Here is a 22,765-nt window from a genome sequence, read left to right on the forward strand (position 1 = left end):
CAGAAGAAAACAGATAACATTCATTCTGTATCTTCTCCATTTTCGCTTGGCTACCCTAGTTTACAAAATATAAAACAATATCCATAGAACTCTCACTCTGTATTTATACATTTAGTTATACATTGTGAAAGATTCAAACATCTTTGAATAGGACAGAAAAATATTTCCCTATTTTGTGAAAGATTATGGCAGTGCTTCTCAAATAGTGGGGGCAAGCCCCCCTGTGGAGGGCATGGAGCAATGCCAGGGGATGTCTGTCACTCCGGGGCACATGCTTTTTTTGCCCCAGGGAGTACGGGTTTTTGCACCAAACAAACAATAGCACACAGCACACAGTAGGAGATATGAAGTGCAGATAACAAACCCTTAAGGGACACCATGGACAAATATTTAACAGGGATAAAAAGAAAGGAAGAGAGATATGGAGATAATGAGACAAACCTAAGTTTCCCTAAAGTAAGACGAGGAAATATGATGAATCGTATGTAGCACTTGGCTTCACTGTGACTACGGTGGGAGACAAGGAAAGACCAGTACTGTATATTTATTGTGTCTAAAAATGTTGGCAGCAGACAGCATGAAGCCAAATAAATTAAGGCATAATTTAAACACATGTGATCAAAATTCAGATGCTTGGCAACTGAATCGTATTTATGATGGTTGAATTGCCAATGACATAAAATGCTGAATTATAGTGTTACAACTGCACATTATTTACGGAATAACTAAAATCTCAGAAAATAAAGAAATGATATAAGTATTTGCAGTCTTCATTTTCCTCCAACATTTAAGAAAACACCAACTAGTTCTATTTATATCTTCTTCCTTTTGTTCACAAAAAGGAGACATTTTGTTTTGCTATGAATATGGTGGTTTTTTTTAGAAAAAAATGTTATTTGTATGCACAGGATAAATTATTATTAAAAATAAAATCAGAAGTGATCTTTATTGATAGGAAACGTACAAGAATATGTGGTACAGAATGCTTAGAAACCAGTAAATCCTCAGTTTAAGAAAAAGAAACATAAGCCTAATGAAAGTTAAATGCTTATTAGAGGAAATGCTTGGTAATCCATGAATTCAGGCAAAAAGCTTTTCTTCTCAAACGTAAAGGAAAACATAGATTTTTTTTAAGAAACTGTGAGAAGTGCCATTGTCTACTTAGGGAAATACCTGCCGACTGTTTACATTCTTCAATGGTGTGTTACATTTTTATAAGACTTATATGCCGCCCTTCTCCAAGGACTACATTTTGATATTGCTTAAATTGAATTTGCTGCAACACAGATTCTCTTTCCCTTTCCTTATCAAGTAGGTTTGACTATGTCTTATTTGAACCCAGTTAAGGGGGAATGTTGGAGGTATGAGGGCCCAGCCATTTAAAAAGCTGGGATTGTCATTGGATCAAGACCCAAGGGTTGTGCAATGGGACAAGTTCCAGTAACCTGCCCCAGAAGCTGCCCATTTAGCAGTTCAAATGCATGCAAATGTAAGTAGATAAATAGGTACCATCTCTGTGAGAAAGTAAGAGCATTTCAAGCCCCTTGATGTATACTCATGCTAGACACATGACTATGGAAGCGCCTTTGGACAACACTGACTTCCTGTCTAAGAAAGAAAAATGAGCATCACTTCCTAAAGTTGGACATGACTGGACAGGAGAAGCCTTTACCAGGGAACAATGCAATTATACTTTATGTATTTTAAGCAGAATTGGGGATTTTTAAAAAAGAAAACCTGTACACTTCTGAGAAATGAACCTGTTTGTAGTGGCAAAGAACCTGACAATCAAAACAGAATACCATTTCAATTTGGAGGCTTTCAAATTACTTCAAAAGTATTTACAGCATCAGAGCCTCTTTTCCCAAAATATTTTCCAAGTAACAATACAACTTAAAATGTTGCATGGATGGTGCATCTACACAATGAGTTGTGTAAAATCTGCACAGTTCACAGGGATGGGAGATTATGTGTAACCTGATTAGCTATGAGCTAAAATATACAGCCATTACTTTCAACAGTGAGGTTCTTTATAGTGAAAGACAGTGAAATTCATGTGTGCCACAATGTTCTTGTCAATCAACAATAAATTTTTAAGGGGCTGCTACAACAGAACAAAAGGAGCTCTAAATTTCTCTCTTAAATCAAGTAACAGGGAAAAAAGAAATTAAATTATATCAGCAATGTACTGGAGCTTGTACAACCATTGCTCCTTATTTATTTATTTTAATTTACTGATTCTATTCACTCTATTGATTACCAATAAAATGCAAATAAACGAAAGGATCAGATGACAAAAAAAATTAATTAGTCAGTGAAATATAAGATTCGTAGGTTCAGATTACTCAGTAATCTTAGAGCCATATTAATTGCAAATCTCTTGGGCTCATGTCTACTGACAATTGTTTATGCCAAGTTACCTTCACTATTATCCAGGCAGAAAACAGCATATAGCAGAGCTTCCCACAAACAGTATCTATTGCAGTGGGCAGCCATAAAAAATTTAAGTAAATAAATAACAATATAAGTGTCACATTGTAGTTTAAAAAAATACAACTGGGAACTTTGGACAGCCTTGTCTTGTTTTTTAAAAAAAATACCCTAGATCACGGGTGTCAAACTCCCCACATCACATTGACGTCATATGAGGGTTCATAATATTTTCCTCATTTTTGGAGCTGTAGTGGGCATCACTTACACGTGACGTCGCTTACATGTGACACATCCAACCTACCTGCCACCAGTTGGACACCCCTGCCCTAGATATATACTTCAATCATAACCTCAGTGTATCCCCAGAGCTCTTCCATAGCTGAACCAATTGCAACAACAAGAGCAATGCTGGGTCTGTGAAGGCAGCAATTTTCTGACACTGAGAACTTTCACCCCATGGCTTTGCCTCCCACTTTTCATTTCCTTTCTCTGAAGCGAAGGCATCTATGGTGTTTTGCTACCATTTTATTTTTATTTGAACAGAGAAATAGCACTGAAGCTCCCACTCTAGGGAGTGACTTCACAAAAACAAAAACGAATAGGAGGAAGGGAAGCACTGCCTGGATGCTTCTTCTACTGTCAGTTAGTGTCAGCACTGCTCAGCTCGTAGAGGGTACTAGAAAGTTGCAAAAACAGCATCAGTGTACAGGTCTTCTAAAGTTGAATAATTATGCAACTGTGTGCTTAGCTTGTGGATATGTGGCTGTATACTTAGACTATTACTGCAATCACTTAATTCTTTAGTACTGTTATTGCATTCAAAACATTTTACAAAACGACTAGGAAAACTCAAGATAATTCATTATAGCATCTTTCCTAAACATTTATACTTCTGCAACAAATCAAAATACCTGCTTGTAGTCAAAGACAAAATTTTGAAAACTATACATTAACTTAATCCTAATTCTTGGCTAGGTTGCTCACATACTTGTCATACACAATTAAGGTTCTCAACCAATATTCAAGGCTATAGATTCTGTCTTGTTTTAGAGCAAGCCATATCTCTGCTTTTGAAGTAGTCTAGAAAAAATGATTCCCTACAATATAAATAATCATATTTGCAATAATGCAGAATTTTCCAGAAACCTGGATTATTATATTCAAAACAATCCATACAAATAAGAGAAGGCTAGAGATTCAGTTGCAAAGTGCTTCTTAAAATATAAATTTATTGCACAACACTATATATGTTTAATCAGAATTCAATCTCAGTGAATTCATCTTCTAGGACAGCAAACGTGGGATTATAGCTTAAACATTCTTGATTTAGATACATTTTATACCAGATAATTTGAAAGGGTTATAAAATATTTTAATCAAATAAAAATGACTCATTTTCTTTACAAATGATTTATTCTGATGTTTGTTAGGAGAAGGATTTATGATTCTTGTCCTAATTTCTGTAATTGTTTTTTAAAAAACCAACCCAAACCTGAAACACAGCGGAAATAGTTTGCTATTCTCTCCAGGGACAGTGTTAGCATAAAACCTATCTCCTCTGAATAACATCTCTTCATTAGTGATTACTCTTTCTTATTAACAAAGTCTTTATTAATAAGTATTACATCCCTAGGGAGGCTCACCAGGCTCATTTGCTGGCTTGACAAGCAAAGCAGAAAAAGAAGTTCATTAAAAAGGGTGCATTTAAGGAATAGCATATTGTCATAATGCTCATTCTTTGAGTTTCAATTGAGTACTGTTTTTGGGGGGGAGGGGGTAAGAGAAGAAGAAATGATATGAGAAGTAGAAACCTATGGGTTGGCCTTTTTAGTTTAGAGCAGACTTGTGGACTTCAGCTGGAGAATTCTGGGAGTTGATGTCCAGAAGTCTTAAAGTTGCCAAGTTTGAAGACCTCTGGTTTAGATGAACTGCACACCCCTAAACTCCACTGAAGATGTTACCTATCCTGGTAACAAAATGTTTGGAAAGCAATCCACAAGCTTGAAGAATAAACCTTCACCCTCATAAATATATTTATTTAAGTTCTAATTTATTAAAAAAACAGACCCGAAAGAAACCGGATTCTGTAATAACACCATTGAGTGAATTCAGTTTTCCTGATTGCGTTTGCTTGTCAGGAGCCCCTGGATGGTAATACATAACAATTATGTGACCTTGGGACATTTCAACTATGGTAAATATATGCTGATTGCCTGAATTTTGATCATGTGATCACAGGGACACTGCAATGTTTAAGTGTGAAGACCAGTTATAAATGTGCTGATCAGGCTTAAATCACTTTTTTGATGTCTTTGGAATTTCAACAAATTGTTAAGTCATAGGATAAGGACTACCTGTATTTACTATCATCAATACTCTAAGCAGTTATGGGAGGATTTATATCCTGAAAGTAAGATGCAAATAATCACAATGTTATGTAAGCAAGTATAAAAAGAAGGCAGAGGGTAAAAAATACTACTTTGGCCAACTGAAACTAATGTTTATGAAGAAAAGGGATTACGTGCCTTAAGAACAATGCATTGTATTTATTCTATATTTAAAGGATTACATGCTCCCTATACACAAAGAGAAGAAATGGATCTAACTGACTGAGAATTATACCATTAATGAAATTCAACACTGATTTTACTTGTCCTGTTCAAGCAAACGGAGAAGAATTATCAGCAGTAAGAGCAATCAATTTTGATCAAATAGCAAGGGCAGGTTATCATTTTGGCAATGGAGACCCATTGAAAAGTTTGAGAACATGTGGTGAGGTATGTTACCTTAGGATGCTCTCTACATTTTTAATGGGACTTTTGTGAATCCCCCAAATATTGCTAAGAATAAATATGATGGTAGAGGCTGAACTCTGCTTGAAACAGACCTCTTTCTCTCTCTCTTTCAAGGGGAAAGCAGTGAATTAGATAATTTAATAAGGAAAATTCTGCAGATATGTTGCTGCTTGTCAGAAAGATTAAGGGATTGTGAGAAATCTAGCACAGACAATGAACTAAGTTTTCGGGGAGAAGCTGTGATAAAGTCAAGGAACAATAACTGATGGCAGATCAAAAGAAACTCTGCAACAAAGAGTACTTGAATAAAAAAATACCAATACAAGGTATTTATCAACCTATAACCATTCATTTAATAACACTTCAAAGTTAAGCCGGTGCTGAAAAAAGCGACTTAGAACCAGTCCTTGCCCTTAGAACCATTGCAGCATTGCCATGAACACATGATCAAAAATTTGGGTAGTTGACCACCAGCATGTACTGTATTTAAAATGTTGCAGCATTCTGAGGTCAAAATTGGATTCATGTAACAAACATGATTTGCTCCCTCCATGAAAAACACTTCCTCAGAAAAGTTCTGCAGCATCTACCGTATATTCTGTGTAGCTACCTTTTAGTCATATTTCTCAATAATTAACTTTAGAACAGCTGAACTCACATCCTATACGTCCAAGGAAAGAGAATTTGCAGAAAATAAAAACAACAACAAAGTTCCTTACTAATATGTGTTCTTCCAGGACTGTATTTCTAAAAGTATTTCAGTAAAATGGTTTTTTTTCCACATTTAAAATCTGCCTGCCCTAAATAACATTAATTGTTAAAACCAAGGTAAGAATATAAAAACATCTTACGGCTTGAAAGAGAATATGACAACTTGCAGTTGATTTTTCTGAAAAGTTGCTTGTTGAATGGCCAGAGAATTAGCGTGAAGAGTTGAATGAAGTTGATTATCAATCCTGAAACTATAAATACATAACTGACAATAAGATGACAAATGAATTGAGACTTCAGAAATCCAATGATGTCCATGGTTTAAGGCAGCAAGGCAAATCTTCCAGAAAGGGAGAAAACAGTGCTCAAATTTGGAACGGTAACTGTGGAAAGACAAGAGAACCGCAACATTAGAAATAATCCACGTGGAGTCTCTGCAATGTATTCATTATCTTTTTACTTTAAATTGCCCTCTCCTAAATACTTCTGTCTTAGTTTAAAGAAATGTATGAAAACACGTACCCTGAAATAAACACCTGTGTGTAAAGCTAATAAGAAAGATCTACAACGTGCAAAAAATCGGGAATATATTCTAGCTACTTGCTCAAACTCTTCGCCTTTCTATACAATTAAAATTTTGATATTTGTTAACACTTCTAAAAAAGAAGTGTCTTATTCACAGCAGCAATAAGTACAGGGTTTGTAAAAGCTCGCAAGGCATAATTTGATTAAAAAAAACACCTTTCAGAATGTGTTTTTTTGCTGCCAAGATCATACAAAGCATGCTAAACTGCAATGTTACTTGGAAAATTATAGGTCACTTCTGACAGATTTTTTTTAAAAAATTGACAGATCATTTAAAATGTACTGATATCAGTAAATTTCTAGATGCTTCTCTTATTCTTTCCAACCAATAATATGTTACTGAGCAAAGCATCAGATCCTTTTACTGCTATTATTAACCCTTCTTCACCTATATATTGCAAGGTCAGTTATTATTCAAGGAGTGCTGTTTTCTCTTCCTTCCCTTTCCTTGCACATCTAGGAAAATAAGTTTTCTTCTCCTTCCCTCCCCCACTCTCTCTGTGCATATACTGTACCCTGTTTCTTCAAAAATAACACATCCCCTGATACCGTAATAAGCCAAGTTGGGCTTTTGAGTACATGGCAATAAGTCCAGCCGCTTATTTCAGGGTTGAAAAAATATATAAGACATGGTTTTATTTTCGGGAAAACACTGTACTGTATATGTTTTTTAAGAACTAATCAAAAGAAAAGCTTATGAATGCTTGTTATGTGAAGTCTTAGTGACTGCTGAAATAAGACTATGCAGTTTTCTTGGCAAAATTTTTAAAAATGGCTTATCAATACCTTTTTCCTAAAGTTAAGAGAGAATAATTGGCAAAGTCACCCAGATATCTTTCAAGTCTTAAGAACAGTCTTCCAGTTTATAATCCAGTGCCCTCTGAAGATTATTCAAAATTACACTCTTGTGAATGAATAGAATAGAATAGAATTTTGTTAGCCAAGTGAGATTGGATACACAAGGAATTTATCTTTGATGCATATGATCTCAGTGTACATAAAAGAAAAGATATGTTTGTCAAGAATCATAAGCTAAAACACTAAATGATACTCCAGGTATAAATAAGCAATCAAAACCTATTAGGAACCAGTCAATATAAATTGTAAGGATACAAGCAACAATCACAATAGAGCCCAAATTTTCTGTTGCTGAGAGATTTATTGAGTTTTGTCTCACTTTACCACCTTTCTTGCAACATTTGTTAAGTGAATTACTGTGTTGTTAAGTTAGTAACATCCCCATTAATCTTGCTTGTCAGAAGGTCACAAAGGGGGATCATGTGATCCTGGGACTCTGTATCCATCATAAATATGAGTTAGTTGCCAAGCATCCAAATATAAATCATGTCATCCTACGACTGCTGCAACAATTGTAAGTGGAAAAATGGTCGTAACTCCTTTTTTCTCAGTGCTGTTGTAACTTTGAATGGTCATTAAATGAACTGTTGTAAGTTGAGGACTATCTGTAAGTCAGTCTGCAGGCAGGTACGTGATCTTTCTGTTAAACATAAGCATACATTTTTCTTAAGAAGAAAGTGGGTATGCTTTTTGATAGTAGAATAGGTTGGAAATATAATTGCACAATTCAGAACAAATTACCAACAGGAAGATTACATGTCCTGCATAAATGAATAGTAAAGTGGTAGAACAGTAGTAAATGCATGCCGTATTTTTCAGAATATAAGATGCACCTTTTTTCCCTCTCAAAGAGGCTGAAAATTTGGGTGTGTCTTATACACAGAATGTAACTTTTTCAAAGCTTTTTTCCACCCCTAACTAGGGGATAACAATCTTCTCTGCCTGCAGGCTTGTTTTCATTGCTACTCTGAAGGGTTTTTTTCAGCCCTAAGTCTTTGCAGGCTTGTTTGCATCGCTATTGCCTGGAGGGGGGAGTTTTTTTTCAGTCCTAACGAACTTGCAGGCTTGTTTTCACTGCTATTCCCTCCCAGAAAGTATTTTTTCCCCAGACCTAACCAGGGAATAAAATGATGTGCTGAAGCAGACCAGACTAGATACATTTTCCCCCTATTATCCTCCCCCAAAACTAAAACATGTCTTATACTCTGGTGCGTTTTATACTCTGAAAAATACGATGTTTAATTTGGCAGATCTGGAAGTAAAACTTTCCAAACAAATTGCCTGTTGCAACAAAAAAAATAAAGAGTTTCAGTTTTCTTTAAAAACTTACATACAACAATAGCTTCAAGACAATGTAAACTATCAGAATTGTAATGAAAGGGATGGAAGATTACAGTACAATCATGTTAAGAAAGCTTGACAATAAATATTTAGGCACACCAAATATTTGCTGTGCCCAAACAACAAAGGATAAAAGGAAATGAACTGGAAAGAGCACTGAAAGTAATATTATCCTATTTCTGGCAGCCTACACAATGTGCCCAAATACTTATTATGAAGTTTTCTTATAATGGTTATATGCTAAAAATATTTTGGGGAGGGGGTTGACAGGTAATCCTAGAATTATAACCATAATAAGACCCTAGTAATTACACTTACAACTCATGAAAGTTGTAAATCAGGACATCATGTGATTGGCCCAAATTTGTGACCATTTTTTGTGACAGTCATTACATTTGTGACCTTTTTTGGTGGCATTTATTGTTCACAATGGAGCGGCTTTTGCTGGAAATTGCTTTATTGATGGATGGATGGATGGATGGATGGATGGATGGATTTGGATTTGGATGCCGCCCCTCTCCGGGGACTCAGGGTAGCTCACAATATATACAAAAAACAGAGAACAATAGTAAACAATCCAATTAAAATTCTTTTTTAAAAATTCTAATTTAAAAAGCTATCATTACCATTTATTCGACAATCATACTAAAACATTAATTGGTCAGGAGGGAAGATCTAAAAAAACCCAGGCTGACGGCAAAGAGGAGTTTTTAAACTCTTTCGGAAGACAAGGAGGGTGGGGGCAGCGCGAATCTCCAGGAGGAGCTGATTCCAGAGGGCCGGGCCCCCCACAGAGAAGGCTCTTCCCCTAGGTCCCGTCAGCCGACATTGTTTGGTCAACAGGACCCTAAGGAGACCAACTCTGTGAGACCTGACCGGTTGCTGGGATTCGTGCGGCAGAAGGAAGGCAGTCTCGGAGGTAGTCTGGTCCTATGTCATATGTAGTCATGTGATAGCAGGGTTCTGCAAATGGCTATAAATGCAGGCTGGCTGCTGAACTTCAAAACCGGCTGGTAAGTAGCTTCTGTCATAACTTTGAACAGTTGCTAAATGAGCAATTGTAAGCCAAGGAATGCCTGTCCACATCATTTGATGCAAATGGATGACGTTTACTCTTCCCTATATCACTAAAGGGTAGAAATACAAGTACAGGTCCTGTATGAGGTTCCTTAAATAAGCAGGATCTATAACATGACATCTCTGTACTCACAGCACATTTATTTTTATATCTACTCAGAAGCCCAACATTGCAAGCTATAAAAGTGCAGCCTCAGTTATTTAAATTGTAGCGGCTGAATCACCAAAAATGAAACGACCTTCATTTATTTTGTCTACAGGGCTGGCCACACCAAAAGCAAAACCCCACGAGTAATGAGACATTGGTTTGAGGTGTCCTTTTTGTGACAGCTTTTGTGACAGCTAATGTGGAATTTATAAGGAAGACATAGTATGTGGTGCAGATTTCAAGTTGGTTCAGTACAGATTCCTGGTCATTCTGCTTTAAATAGATTTGTTGAATGAATGTAGACAGAGCTGGATCAGGATTTCTCAAGCCATTCACAAGTACTGCGACACATAAACAAAGATGACTCCTGTTTTGGCCTTGGAAAAACTCCCATCATGAGTTGTATTCTCATTAAGGTCTGTGCAAAGTATGTAAAGGCTCCCTTCAAACTAGACTGGACATTTACCAAATAGGAACAGAATGACCTGTCTACTAAATATTATCACAAAATATATGAAGAAATAAATTCACAGCATCAGTCATTGTCATTTGCAGATGAACCACGTCTACCTTCAATCAGAATAGTCAGTCAGTCAATCAATCAATCAATCAATCAATCAATCAATCAGAATAGACCTGGAAGGGACCTTAGAGGTCATATAGTCCAATTCCACAGCTCAAGCAGAGACCCTATCACATTTCAGACAAATGATTATCAAGTCTCTTCTGAAAAACTTCCAGTGATGAAGCACCTACAACCTCTGACAGCAAGATATTCCAAGCGTGTTAATTGTTGTCACCCAAAATGTTAACTATCATTCCAGGGGAAGGAAAATTTAACACATGGGAGAGCAATCTGTGTAGTTGTCAAGATGTTGATTGCTCCACTTCCACAAAAAACAAAATTCTTTCATAGTTGTTGTACCTCAGAGGTTAGGATAAGGTCACATTTATCTCAGCACATGGATCACAGGTTCTCCTTGACTCACTACTATTCATTTAGTGACCGTTCTAAGTTACAACAGACTGAAAAAGGTGACTTGCGATAATTTTTGCACACTTACAACCGTTGCAGTATTCCTCAAGTCACTTGATCAAAAGTTGGACATTTGGTAACCGGCATGCATTTGAGTGTCCAAAAATGCTAAAAGTAGTTCCAAACCCCTCAATCTGATGAGCAGAATCCTAACGGATCACAAGAACACACCTTCAGGAATCAGTATACTAAAGGAAATGAAATCTATCTATCTATCTATCTATCTATCTATCTATCTATCTATCTATCTATCTATCTAGTCAAACAATTATAGGGTGGTAATTTGTACAAATAAAACATTAGATAAGTAATGATAAAAAGTAACAAAAGAAGACAATAGGACAGGGACGATAGGCACAGTGGTGCGCTTATGCACGCTCCTTACAGACCTCTTAGAAACGGGGAGAGGTCAATTTTACTATAGTAAGTGAAAATAAAGACATTTAGATAATAATCAGAAGAGAAGATATGTAGCTGAGGGCTGAACTGCAAAGTTTTAAATACTGTATCTGCAAGCAAGCAACCAAGCACAGAGAACATCAAGGACTCCACAGCTAAATAAATTCTGGAAGTTGTGGAACATAAATCTTCTCACAGAAAGAGCACCTTAGATCTCCCCATTGGCAGTATATTCAGTGATCCTCATTATGTTTAAATTATCTCATAAGATGCCAACTGGCATGCACTAAAATACTCCAAATTAAACCAAAGTATATATGCTACAGGTTGAATATATCTTATTAGACAAAGGAAGCTAAAATGAAAATAGAAATTGGGTGTGGTGCAGATATTTTTTTTTAAGTATTGTGAATGAATAGAGTATAATTTGGAATCTAATTGACAAAAATAAATGATTTGGGTCAGTAGACTATGCTACCTCTTTGGGTGTGTACATAATGTACAAATGCACTCTTTCCCTCTCTGATGTTAATATTGGTCTGCATTACATGTCAAAAAACACCCTATAAATATAATACTACGCACTCTCTCCCCCATCGGTCACGTGCAGCAAAACTCTTCCAGAAACTACTGATAATTAATTTGCACAGTTGTCACTGTGGTGCTGTTTTGTCATTAACACAGGGTGAGACTGCTTTTAACAACAAAGTACAAAAGAGACTGCTTTCTGCATGTTTGTAGAAGAAAGGGAAGCATTTCTATATACAGTGATCTCTCGGTTAGCGCGGGGGTTACGTTCCAAGACCTCCCGCGCTAACCGATTTCCGCGTTATACTGGATGCGGAAGTAAAAACCACCATCTGCGCATGTGCGCCATTTTTTTCATGGCCGCACATGTGCAGATGGTGGAGTTTGCGTGTGGGCGGCGGGGAAGACCAAGGGAAAGTTCCTTCAGCCGCCCAACAGCTGATCTGCTCCGCAGCGCGGAAGCAGCGAGGAGCCGAAGATGGGGTAAAGGCAAAGGGGAAACCCCATCTTCGGCTCCTCGCTGCTGCCGCGCTGCGGAGCGGATCAGGTGTTGGGCGGCTGAAGGAACCTTCCCTTGGTCTTCCCGCCGCCCAGGCAAAGGGGAATCCCCAAGATCGCTTGCCGCTTGCCGCTTTGCAGCTTGGAGCCTTGCTTCGCCTCCTTCGCTGCAATAGGCAAGCGGCAAGCGATCTTGAGAAAGAGAGAGAAAGGAGGGCGACTTGCCAGTCCACGCCCCCCTGGATGAACAGCCTCGCATGGCCCCAGCGCCGGGCTCCGCTGTTGCCTCCGCCCCCATTCGGCTCTGCAGCTGAGAGGCCTTCCCGGCAGAGCCCTCCCCAACAGCTCCCGCCGCCAGCGCAAAAAAGAAAAGAAAAAAAAATCCCCAAAAGAGGCAGGCACAAAGCGGGGGCACAAGGGGAGCTGCCCGGCAGAGGTTGCTTTTTTTCTTCTCGTGGGCAAGTGGAGGGGGGGAGAGAGAAGGGAGGAAGAGAGTGTGAGAGAGGAAGAAAGAGAGAGAGAAATGATAGAAAAAAGGGGAGAAAAAAGAGAAATGAGAAAATGATTGAAGCATAGTGACAGGAAAGAAAGAGAAAGAGACAGAGAAGTGACTCTTGGTGATGACGTATGACGTCATCGGGTGGGAAAAACCGTGGTATAGCAAAAAAAACCGCGGACTTATTTTTTAATTAATATTTTTTGAAAAACCGCGTTGCAGCGTTTCGCACTAATCGAGACCGTGCTAATCGAGGGATCACTGTACTAGGTTAGAGAGTATTTCATAGCTTTTCTGCTAATATGTTCTTTCCTATTTTTTTACTATTATTTTTTTCAGCTGAAATCTTCCCACTCTCAAACTAAAAACTTACTTCTGTTCACAAGCGTCACAGTGTCATCCTCCTCTAGAAAAGCTAAAATCTTTTCTTCTGTGTTCATGTTACATTTATCATCTTTTTTCTTAGTTGTCACTAATTACTTATTCACCACCAGTACACAAACAATGAATGTCAGGACTGAAATATGATAGGGAGAAGGAAGGAAAGCAAAGAGAAGCCATAACTTAACATTTAAACACAGTGGGCAATAATGTCCTTCAAGTATAATTCATTCCTACGTGTGACGATGGAGGAAGATGGCCATGGTTATTTTCTTGGTAACAATATTTCATCTGGAATACCTGATTTCAGTCTAGACCAGGGGTCAGCAATCCATGGCTCTGGAGCCGCATGTGGCTCTTTCATCCCTCTACTGCGGCTCCTTGTCACTCAAAATATTCATTACAACCGCCAATGTGTGATACCCATTGGCAGACAAGTTATTGAGCTTTTAGACCCCTGTGGGCCAATCATGGATAAATCCAAGAAAAGAAAAGATTCAGAAGAAAACAGAATGTTTAATTCAACTACATGTGATAATTTTGTGACTGCTCAGGGAATCGTCAGGTAAAAGAAGGGTTTTGTGACAGGTCCAAATGGCTCTTTGAGTGTTTAAGGTTGCCAACCCCTGGTGTAGACTTGGGTTTCCTGATAGTCTTTCATTTGAATACTAATAAGACCTGAACTTCAGTTTCTTCCAGATTAGCGGTAGACAAACATTTTTGGAAGCTACCCTTATACAATTAAGTCACTCACCTAGTGCTTGAAGGTCATACATAGAAACAGTTGTTTCTGAGTTGCTTTAATCCATTGTAAAAAAATTAAAAATCAATAACTGAGCTTTTCAATCCTAAAAGGCAACTTAAGGCATTTGAGTCCTAAGCTAAAAGCATCTAAAAGCTTCTCAAACTATTTATGTGAGCATAATTGCATTCTAGGCTTCAAGCACATTGGTCATAGGTGGAATTAACTGTACATAGGTAAGAATATCAATATCCCATTAGTTTAGTGACTTATTGGAATATAAATGGCCTGCTTCTCAAAAGTTTGACTCCAAGGAGATAAACAAATGGCTCCTCAATGTTAAGGAATTAGAAGTTTAAAAAACCTTTCAAAAGCCTTCGTGCTCTTTAATAGCTCTATCTATCTATCTATCTATCCATCCATCCATCCATCCATCCACCCACCCACCCACCCACCCACCCACCCACCTACACACAAAAGTCTTTCAGAAGACATAGAGAGAGTGAGAGTGAGGGAGAGAGCAAGAGAGAGATAGACAAACAGACAGATAGACAGACTCACAAATGAAAAAAACCACTCATTTTAGTTACTCTTGCCTTTGCTAGCAAGATAGTCAAATCTGGAGAAGCCTATCTCTAGATGGGTGGATCAGAACTTCTACAACTTCTAGAATTATTGATGAAAACTGGTAATTTAAATCACCATATCTTAAGGCTATCTGGTTTAAGAAAAGTTGCTCAAACATTTCAGATTTGTAATGAATTTGTAGTGAATACACATTCAGTTGAAACAAAGTCTCTCAGTTTAGAAGATTCAAACAATCACATATCTTTTACATTTAACTAACCACTGGTGCATGTTCTGTCTGGGTCCCCCCAGACGCCAACACCAACCAAAAAGAGTATCCAGACACACTGGTAAAAAGCAAAGGCAGTTTATATACTGGAAAGCAAACACAGGTAACAAAAACTGTTCTTACAGACAGGAACATGATGCAGTTTCACAGAGGTTTCACGAAGGCCAGGCAATAAAACAGGATTCTTGCTGGCAAAAACAACTCTGGAGATAATAAAACCCACGCCTCCCCCAAGTCTTCCAGGCTTCTAGGCCACAAGCCAAGATCAGAGATGCCAAGAATCGAAGCAAGGTCACAGGACTCCCAGCTGATAACTCTCCACGAGACTGTAAGGGCGGGCCTGCCTTTTCAACCCGGCTGAGGAGAACCACACCCAAACCCAGCTGTTGCCAATTCAGGGATGGAAATATCTTTCTAATTGGCCCCTTCTTTGAGCTGCACGTCTCTGCCGCATGTCTATTATAGCCTGTGCGTCTTCATCCAATGAATCCAGGCTACTAGCTGGGGAGAGCCCCCCCCCCCGGGGGTCTCAGGCTGCTCTCCCTCCTCCTCCTCCTGACGTTCCTCTCCCCCGTCTGCCTGGTCCTCCCCCTCCTGGTCACTGTCCTCCTCTGGGCATGGATCTGGCAGAGCTCCAGCCGGTCCCTGAGGAGCCTCAGGCTGAATCACAACAGTGCATAGGTATAGTATATCTGAAAAACGTGTTATTAAAATATCTATTTGTCAATAGATTACGAAGCATATCACAGTAGCTTAGTGGTATTATGAAACCTTGTAAGAGTAAAGGACACAGATTGTGGGGGCAATATGCTGGCTCTGTTAAAAAGTGCTATTGCTAACATGTTGTAAGCCGCCCTGAGTCTAAGGAGAAGGGCAGCATAAAAATTGAATAAATAAAATAAATACAAATAATAAAAACACTATTGAGAAAGCTACTCTTATTATTTATTTAAATCAGTTTCTATTTTTCTATACAACACATTCAAAGTCATCACACAATATGGCATTCATATTTCAATGCCTTGCATTACATTCAGCTATATGTTATTCTTGTTATGTTTACATTAGAATCTGCAATGTCCGACCTATACAAGCCACCTAGGTAACTAATTCTGAGAAAGCTCTACAAACTTGGCACACTGATGCTGCCAAGCGTAGTACGAATTCAGGAATCCAGCGTAATTGTTTTCCTTCCTCTGCACTCCAAGGCAAGGAACTGTTTGCAACATTCCTCCTTGTATTAAGTGCTTTGATCAAAAGCATTTCCCAAAACAGAGGAGCCAAAACACAGCTTTTCCTACAGATGCTTTCTCGAATCACAAGGGGCAGATTCCACCGGCAAGCAGAAACACACTTTCAAAAAGAGCATTTAGAAGGAGGGCAACAGCTCTTCCATCAGTTAATTTCTGCCTGTAAGAAGAACCAAATGTTCCGCAAACCTAGGGAAGCCCAACGTATCGGTTGCAACATCTGAGCGAACAGATGTGCTCTTTCATCCAAGCATCTGCCACAGCAGCCTTAATTAAGGTAAGATGATGTAAGGTCTACAAACAACTCCATCCAGGCACAACTCCTGATAGTTAGGACTAACTGTGGTCTCTTGGTCACCTGTTTAATTTCCACAACTTCGCTAATACCTTGTTATGTAGAATAGACTCAGCCCTCCATCCTTTGGAGGTGGGTAAAATGAGGACCCGGATTGTGGGGGCAATATGCTGGCTCTGTTAAAAAGTGCTATTGCTAACATGTTGTAAGCCGCCCTGAGTCTAAGGAGAAGGGCGGCATTAAAAAAAAACAAATAAACTAACTAACTAACTAACTAATAGAACAGAACAGAACATAATTCTTTTATTGGCCAAGTGTGATTGGACACACAAGGAATTTGTCTTTGGTGCGTATGCTCTCAGTGCACATAAAAGAAAAAGAGACATTTGTGAAGAATCATGTGGTACAAACACTTAATGATTGTCATAGGGGTCAAATAAGCAACGAGGAAATATATTTCGTTAGCAACTTGCTCCTCATTCGAGGCAACGTCCGTGTCAGTAAAGCACATCCAGGGGAGCATCTCCGGCCCAGAACGTCTGTTTCCTAGGCAACCCCTCCCCTCCCCCAACCTCCTCCTTTGTGCTTGGGGGAGACACACCAGAAAGGAAGCAACGCGCGCGCATACACGCGCTTGCAAACCTTGCATAAATATAGGCGTCCCGATACCCTCCGGGGAGGGGGAGGGCTCGCCTTCAGGGCCCCGTTATGAGGGTTTTTCCCTACAAAAAAAAAATCTCGACGGCGTTTCTTCTTCTTTTCGTCGGTGTCCATGGAAACGGTGACGGGGTAGGAATCTGTTGCACGACACACATACACAGAGAAGCAGCAGGTACCGCGGACGCTTCTCGTTCCGCCCCGACTCCTTTTCCTCACAAAGAGAGGTGGGGTGTTTTGGGTTTGTTTGTTTGTTTTGCAAAACCCGAATCGAAGGACTGCTCTCTCTCTTATTTTGTGTGTGTGTGTGTGGGAGAGCCGACGGAGGGAAGGAAAACCGAAAACCACAACTACCTCCTTCCCGCCGCCCCTCCTCAAAAATCAAGGCCCCGCTGCCGACCCCACCCCGCTCCTCTTTCTTTCTCTCCCACCTCTGCGCCCTTCCCTCCCCTCTCAAAACAACTTAGACGCTTCCGTACTTTGCAAAGGCGAGGGAAGAGGGGCGAAGGGGTACGCTCGTGGGGGGGGGGTAAGCAGAGGAACCCCCCCCCCTAAAAAACAAATATTAGGCGCGCCGAGGGCCGGCGTACCAATCCAATAAGTAAATAAATAAAAGTTTCCCTGCGACTCACAGCGAGAGAAATCCACGCGTGCCTCGGGCTCACCCGCCCGTTGACATGGATGCTCCGAAGAAGTCGAGCGCCGGTCCCCCAATCGCCGCTTCTTCGCCCGAGCCTGGAATCAACCACGGGGGCGGGGGGCGGAGAGGGCGAAGGGAGGAGGAGGAGGAGAAGGGAAAGCCAAACTCCACCCACGGAGCGGCTCCTTCAAAATCAGTGTTAATTAAAAAAGAAAACCAAAGGTATACGCGCACATTATGTAGTACATATGTGTTTGGATACGTGCATGCTATAAACATTTATATAGAGAGTAATAAGCTGAGGTTTTACACACACGCGCGCACATATATGTATATATGTTTATATGCATATGACTCTATATTATGTATAGACATTAGCTATTTTGTATATGTGTGTAAAACATATTTTTGCTGATGAATCTTGATAATATATTACAATATGTATGTTTACATACATGTATACATAGTGCAGACATTAGCTATTATATATGTATGCATATATATATATATATATATATATATATATATATATATATATATATATATATATTCATTAAGAAGTAGAAGTAACGTTAGAAAATATTATTTTACTGAAAGAGTAGTAGATGCTTGGAACAAACTTCCAGCAGACGTGGTTGGTAAATCCACAGTAACTGAATTTAAACATGCCTGGGATAAACATATATCCATCCTAAAATAAAATACAGGAAATAGTATAAGGGCAGACTAGATGGACCATGAGGTCTTTTTTTGCCGTCAATCTTCTATGTTTAATATATACATAATATATACATGTTTGTAAACACACAAATACATACAAACATACTGTGTGTGAAATACACACACACACACACGTTACAATATATGTGTTTGTCTATAAACATGTATATATTATGTATAGACATTAGCTATTTTATATATATAACAATAAGTATATATGCTTATGTTGATTTATATACATATGTATATATTAGGTAGACTATATCTATCTATCATCATCATCATCTATCAAAATATGTTTGTTTATAAACGTATATATTATATATAGACATTAACTGTGTGTGTGTGTGTGTGTGTATTATGTATAGAAAACTATTTTAAATATATTAAAAACCTCTCTGCCGTCTTTCTCCCCACCGCGTGTGACGGGTAGAAGGGGAGAGAGATGAAGAATGGGGAGGGAGAGAGGCGGATGACTCGACGCTCGTCCAGCAACGCCCAATTATTTCAGAAGGCGCCACCCTCACCTCAGCCCACGCCGCCTTTGCTTTCCCCGAAGCCGACGGCCGAACAAAAACTCCCGGAGGAGGCAGTGTCCTTCCCCTCGCCCGTCCTCCTATTGCTGAGGCCAAGATGGCAAACACGTGTTTCCTCAGTAGGGTTATTTAAAAATGAACCCCGAGCATGAATGGCGAAGGGACCCGGGAGCGCTTTCTGCCAAACGCGGGTTTTTGGGATTGCTTTTATTTACCAGAGATTACGGTAGGAAACAGGTTGCGGTTTCCATACCGTTTCTCTCGATTGTAAATGAGCGAGAGCTGATAGCGGTTAGTTGGCTGGTGGCAAAGCTTTTTGCCGCGTTTGTCCGAGCAACGGGGCTGGCCGGAACCCTGGCCGGAGCCTAAGCCTCTTTATCTGGGGATGGATGAACTTGTGGCTCACGCTCAAGTCAAAGAGGAGAATCGGTTGGATTAGAACAGCCTCAAATCCTTTCCAGCGCTGGTATTTTGTATCACCTGAAGAAAAAAAAAGTTCCACTGTTACTTTCAGTTATTTACCATCTACACTTTCTTTCTCGATATATTACTAAAAGTAGATTTAATATTATAAATTACATGAATCCTCATTTCTTTCAGTTTAATTTAATTCTATATTACTTCTTTTTTCCAATGTTCATCGTCTTTCTCCTCTTCATAACTTTATTGTGACTAAGATGTTGCCCGGCTCTCTTCTTTTAATTTCAACCATAATTTTTTTTCCTTATTTTTTTTTTTTTAATCTTTACTCAATCCTTGTCAGGGTTTCTCATGGTCTTCAAACCTCCAATGTTTTGCACATTGTGCCCAGGACAGGAACAGTTCCAGAACTGGATAGGGATTGAGCTTTGCTGCTCCCTAGAACAAAGGGTTAAAAGAACAAGGAAGCAGGCTCAGATGAGACATCAGGGGAAACTTCCTGAACATGTAAGTATGAGTCTATAGAACAGATTGTAGCCATCTCTCCTTTGCTAGAGGTTTTCAAACAAAGGACTGAGGATCATCTACCAGAGATGCTTGAATGGTTGCTGCACAGCAGGAGGATAAGAGTATAGATAATCTGTAAAATCCATCACAATAACATAATTTACCGATCTATATTGTCCTCCATGAGCACATTGCATACCGTGGTTCCTACAGTGGAATAGAGAGGAGAGCGTTTGGATGAAGACAATTATTCTAGTCTGCAATGCTGCCATGCTTATAATGCTGGGCCTGATTCATAATATCTGCTTGACTAACTGTAAAGTTATTTTAGGCTGCAGACTTGAATTGCTTTTACACAGGCCTGTTTGATTGTTTATTTTTTTTAAATTTATTTATTCAATTTTTTTTAGTGCCGTCCTTCTCCTTAGACTCAGGGCGGCTTACAACATGTTAGCAATAGCACTTTTTAACAGAGCCAGCATGTTGCCCCCACAATCCGGGTCCTCATTTTACCCACTTTAGAAGGATGGAAGGCTGAGTCAATCTTGAGCCGGTGATGAGATTTGAACCGCTGACCTTCAGATCTACAAGTCAGCTTCAGTGGCCTGCAGTACTGCACTCTACCCACTGTACCACCTCGGCTCATACATGTTCATGCATGTACAGTGCAAATGGATGGAAATGGTTAAAAACTCCAAAACCCTCACTGGCCTTGCCTTCTCCTTTAATGCGTCTCCATGTTTTGGAAGGGTGGGAGTGGAGAAACATAAACTTCCTCCCTCAGAAGTTCCTTTTTAATTAAAAGAAAAAAAGAGGAAACAGTGGAAGAATCTGTCATCTCACCTTCCATTCACATACAGTTTCTTTTCATGTGCTTCAATAACCAAATAGGCTTACGATACCAAGCACAATTTCATAGCCGCCCCGAGTCTTCGGAGAGGGGCAGCATACAAATCTAATTATTTATTATTATTATTATTATTATTATTATTATTATTATTATTATTATTGTTAACCCGTCCTAAAAAGAGTTTCACTCTTCTCTAGATTTGCTGCACTGGTGTAGTTTTTGCTGTTATTTATTTTATTTATTTATTCGATTTTTTATGCCGCCCTTCTCCTTCGACTCAGGGCGGCTTACAAACACGTTAGCAATAGCACTTTTTAACAGAGCCAGCATATTGCCCCCACAATCCGGGTCCTCATTTTTACGTACCTCGGAAGGATGGAAGGCTGAGTCAACCTTGAGCCGGTGATGAGATTTGAACCATTGACCTACAGATCTACAGTCAGCTTCAGTGGCCTGCAGTACAGCACTCTACCTGCTGCGCCATTCTATCAAGTGCTACATGCTAAAGGAAGGAACTGAAACTGCGATTTTTTACAGTTCAGAAAGCAGGGGTGAAATGCTCCTGGTTTGTTTGTGACTGTTGTTTGCAGGACACCTAGTCGCGAAGGGAGTGCAAGGCTCCACCCACCTGCCCGGACGCTGCCATTTGGGTTCTTTTACCCTCAGCGCATGCGCAGAGATTTCTATGCATGCACAGAGGGTAATGGTGGGTGGGAGGAGTCTTGTGCTCCCTTTGTGACCGGCTGTCCTATCACCCCTGAAACAAAGACTAACCTGCAACAAACGTTCTAAAGTCTAAACCAATTGAACCAATACTAAATGATTCAACAAGAAAGATGTGGAAACCCTCATAATAAGTGTGTACAATACTGTGTAAGAAACGGAAAATTAAAGGATAATATTTGTAGCTGAGGACTGACAAGAGGATCCTTGGTGCTTTCTGAACTTGGTTTTTTTCTTGCAGACATCTCATTACCCAAACATTATTCAGTACTAGTAGGGAGTGGGGTTTGCTCTCAGTTTACTACAGTGCTCTGCGACCTTGAACACTCAAAGAGCCATTTGGACTTGTTTCCCACAGAAAAGAAAACATTGGGAGCCACAAAACCTGGGTGGGTGTGGCCAACTCAATGCCACTCATTCACATCCACCCAGTCACATGACCCCTCCTAGCCACGCCTACCCAGCCAGTCATTAGGGCAGACAACTGGTTGTTAAAAAACACTGGGAACCACAAAATCCTTTGACTCCCCCCTCTCTCTTCATCTCTGTCTGCCTCCTTTCCCCCCTCTCTGTATCTTTCTCCTCCTTCCCTCCCTCTCCCCCTCTCTCTCTTGAGTCTGTCTCTCTCCCCTCTTTCTCTATGTCTCTCTCTCCCCCTCTCACTTCCTTCTCTGACTTTGATATGAGGCATCCAGCAGAACATGAGGCACCCTTGCAGTGCTTAGCACAGCATAGTTAACTCTATTGTGCTTCACATTGGGCGAGATGGTGTCACCTTTTCCTCCTGGAGTCCATTACGACATGGAGCCTCAATGCAACTTTGTCCCACTCGCCCCTAGCAACAGGCTGTGGATTACAGCTCCAAGCCCAAATCAGCAGGAGGCGAGGGCTGCCTTGAGCCAAATGTGGCCCAAAGGCTTTGCTCCTACACTAAGGCTCCGTCCATCACCTTGCCATGTCCCCTCCCTCACCAGCAGCTCTTCAGCGGAGTATGGCAGGTGCGAGCTTCAATCCCAAGTGGCAGGAGGCAAAGGCTGCCTTGAGCACAAATGATGCACGAAGGTATTTACAGGGCCACTTTGCTCCTGCATTAAGGCCCTGACAACCCTCCTCCTCCCGCTCCTTCTCTTCCTGGAACCCCCTTGTTGGCTGTGGTGGAGCTGGGAGGGTACATACGAGCAGGAAGACCTTCCTCAAGCGAGTAGTGGGGCTCAGTGAAAGCACAGAAAAGGCACACACAGGGTGGGCAGACACTTGCTTGAGGAGGGTCTGCCCATTTGTGA

The 22,765-nt window shown here is 39.9% G+C and overlaps 1 protein-coding gene and 1 long non-coding RNA gene across 4 annotated transcripts in view; one reads left to right on the plus strand and one right to left on the minus strand.

The window, feature by feature from the left end:
- The window catches only part of AGPAT4 (1-acylglycerol-3-phosphate O-acyltransferase 4), a 51,890-nt gene extending 32,827 nt beyond the window's left edge, over positions 1 to 19,063 (minus strand). Inside the window, exons 1-2 of one of the 3 annotated variants that reach the window (XM_070733814.1) lie at positions 18,974 to 19,063; positions 6,080 to 6,322 (exon numbers count right to left, since the gene is read on the minus strand). In XM_070733814.1, the coding sequence (XP_070589915.1) occupies positions 6,080 to 6,257 (178 nt within the window). In that variant the 5' untranslated portion in view covers positions 6,258 to 6,322; positions 18,974 to 19,063. Of the gene's footprint in view, positions 1 to 6,079; positions 6,323 to 17,718; positions 17,943 to 18,973 lie in introns of those variants that run through there. The other 2 variants (XM_070733813.1, XM_070733815.1) reach the window with 2 other exon arrangements.
- A 684-nt stretch (positions 19,064 to 19,747) lies between these two features.
- LOC139157250 (uncharacterized) overlaps positions 19,748 to 22,765 on the plus strand; it is a 91,950-nt gene continuing 88,932 nt past the window's right edge. The window contains exon 1 of the long non-coding RNA XR_011557450.1: positions 19,748 to 19,909. This is a non-coding gene — a long non-coding RNA (uncharacterized lncRNA). The remainder of the gene's footprint in view (positions 19,910 to 22,765) is intronic.

Source organism: Erythrolamprus reginae, chromosome 1, assembly GCF_031021105.1.
Source record: "Erythrolamprus reginae isolate rEryReg1 chromosome 1, rEryReg1.hap1, whole genome shotgun sequence".
Classification (NCBI taxonomy): Eukaryota; Metazoa; Chordata; class Lepidosauria; order Squamata; family Dipsadidae; genus Erythrolamprus; species Erythrolamprus reginae.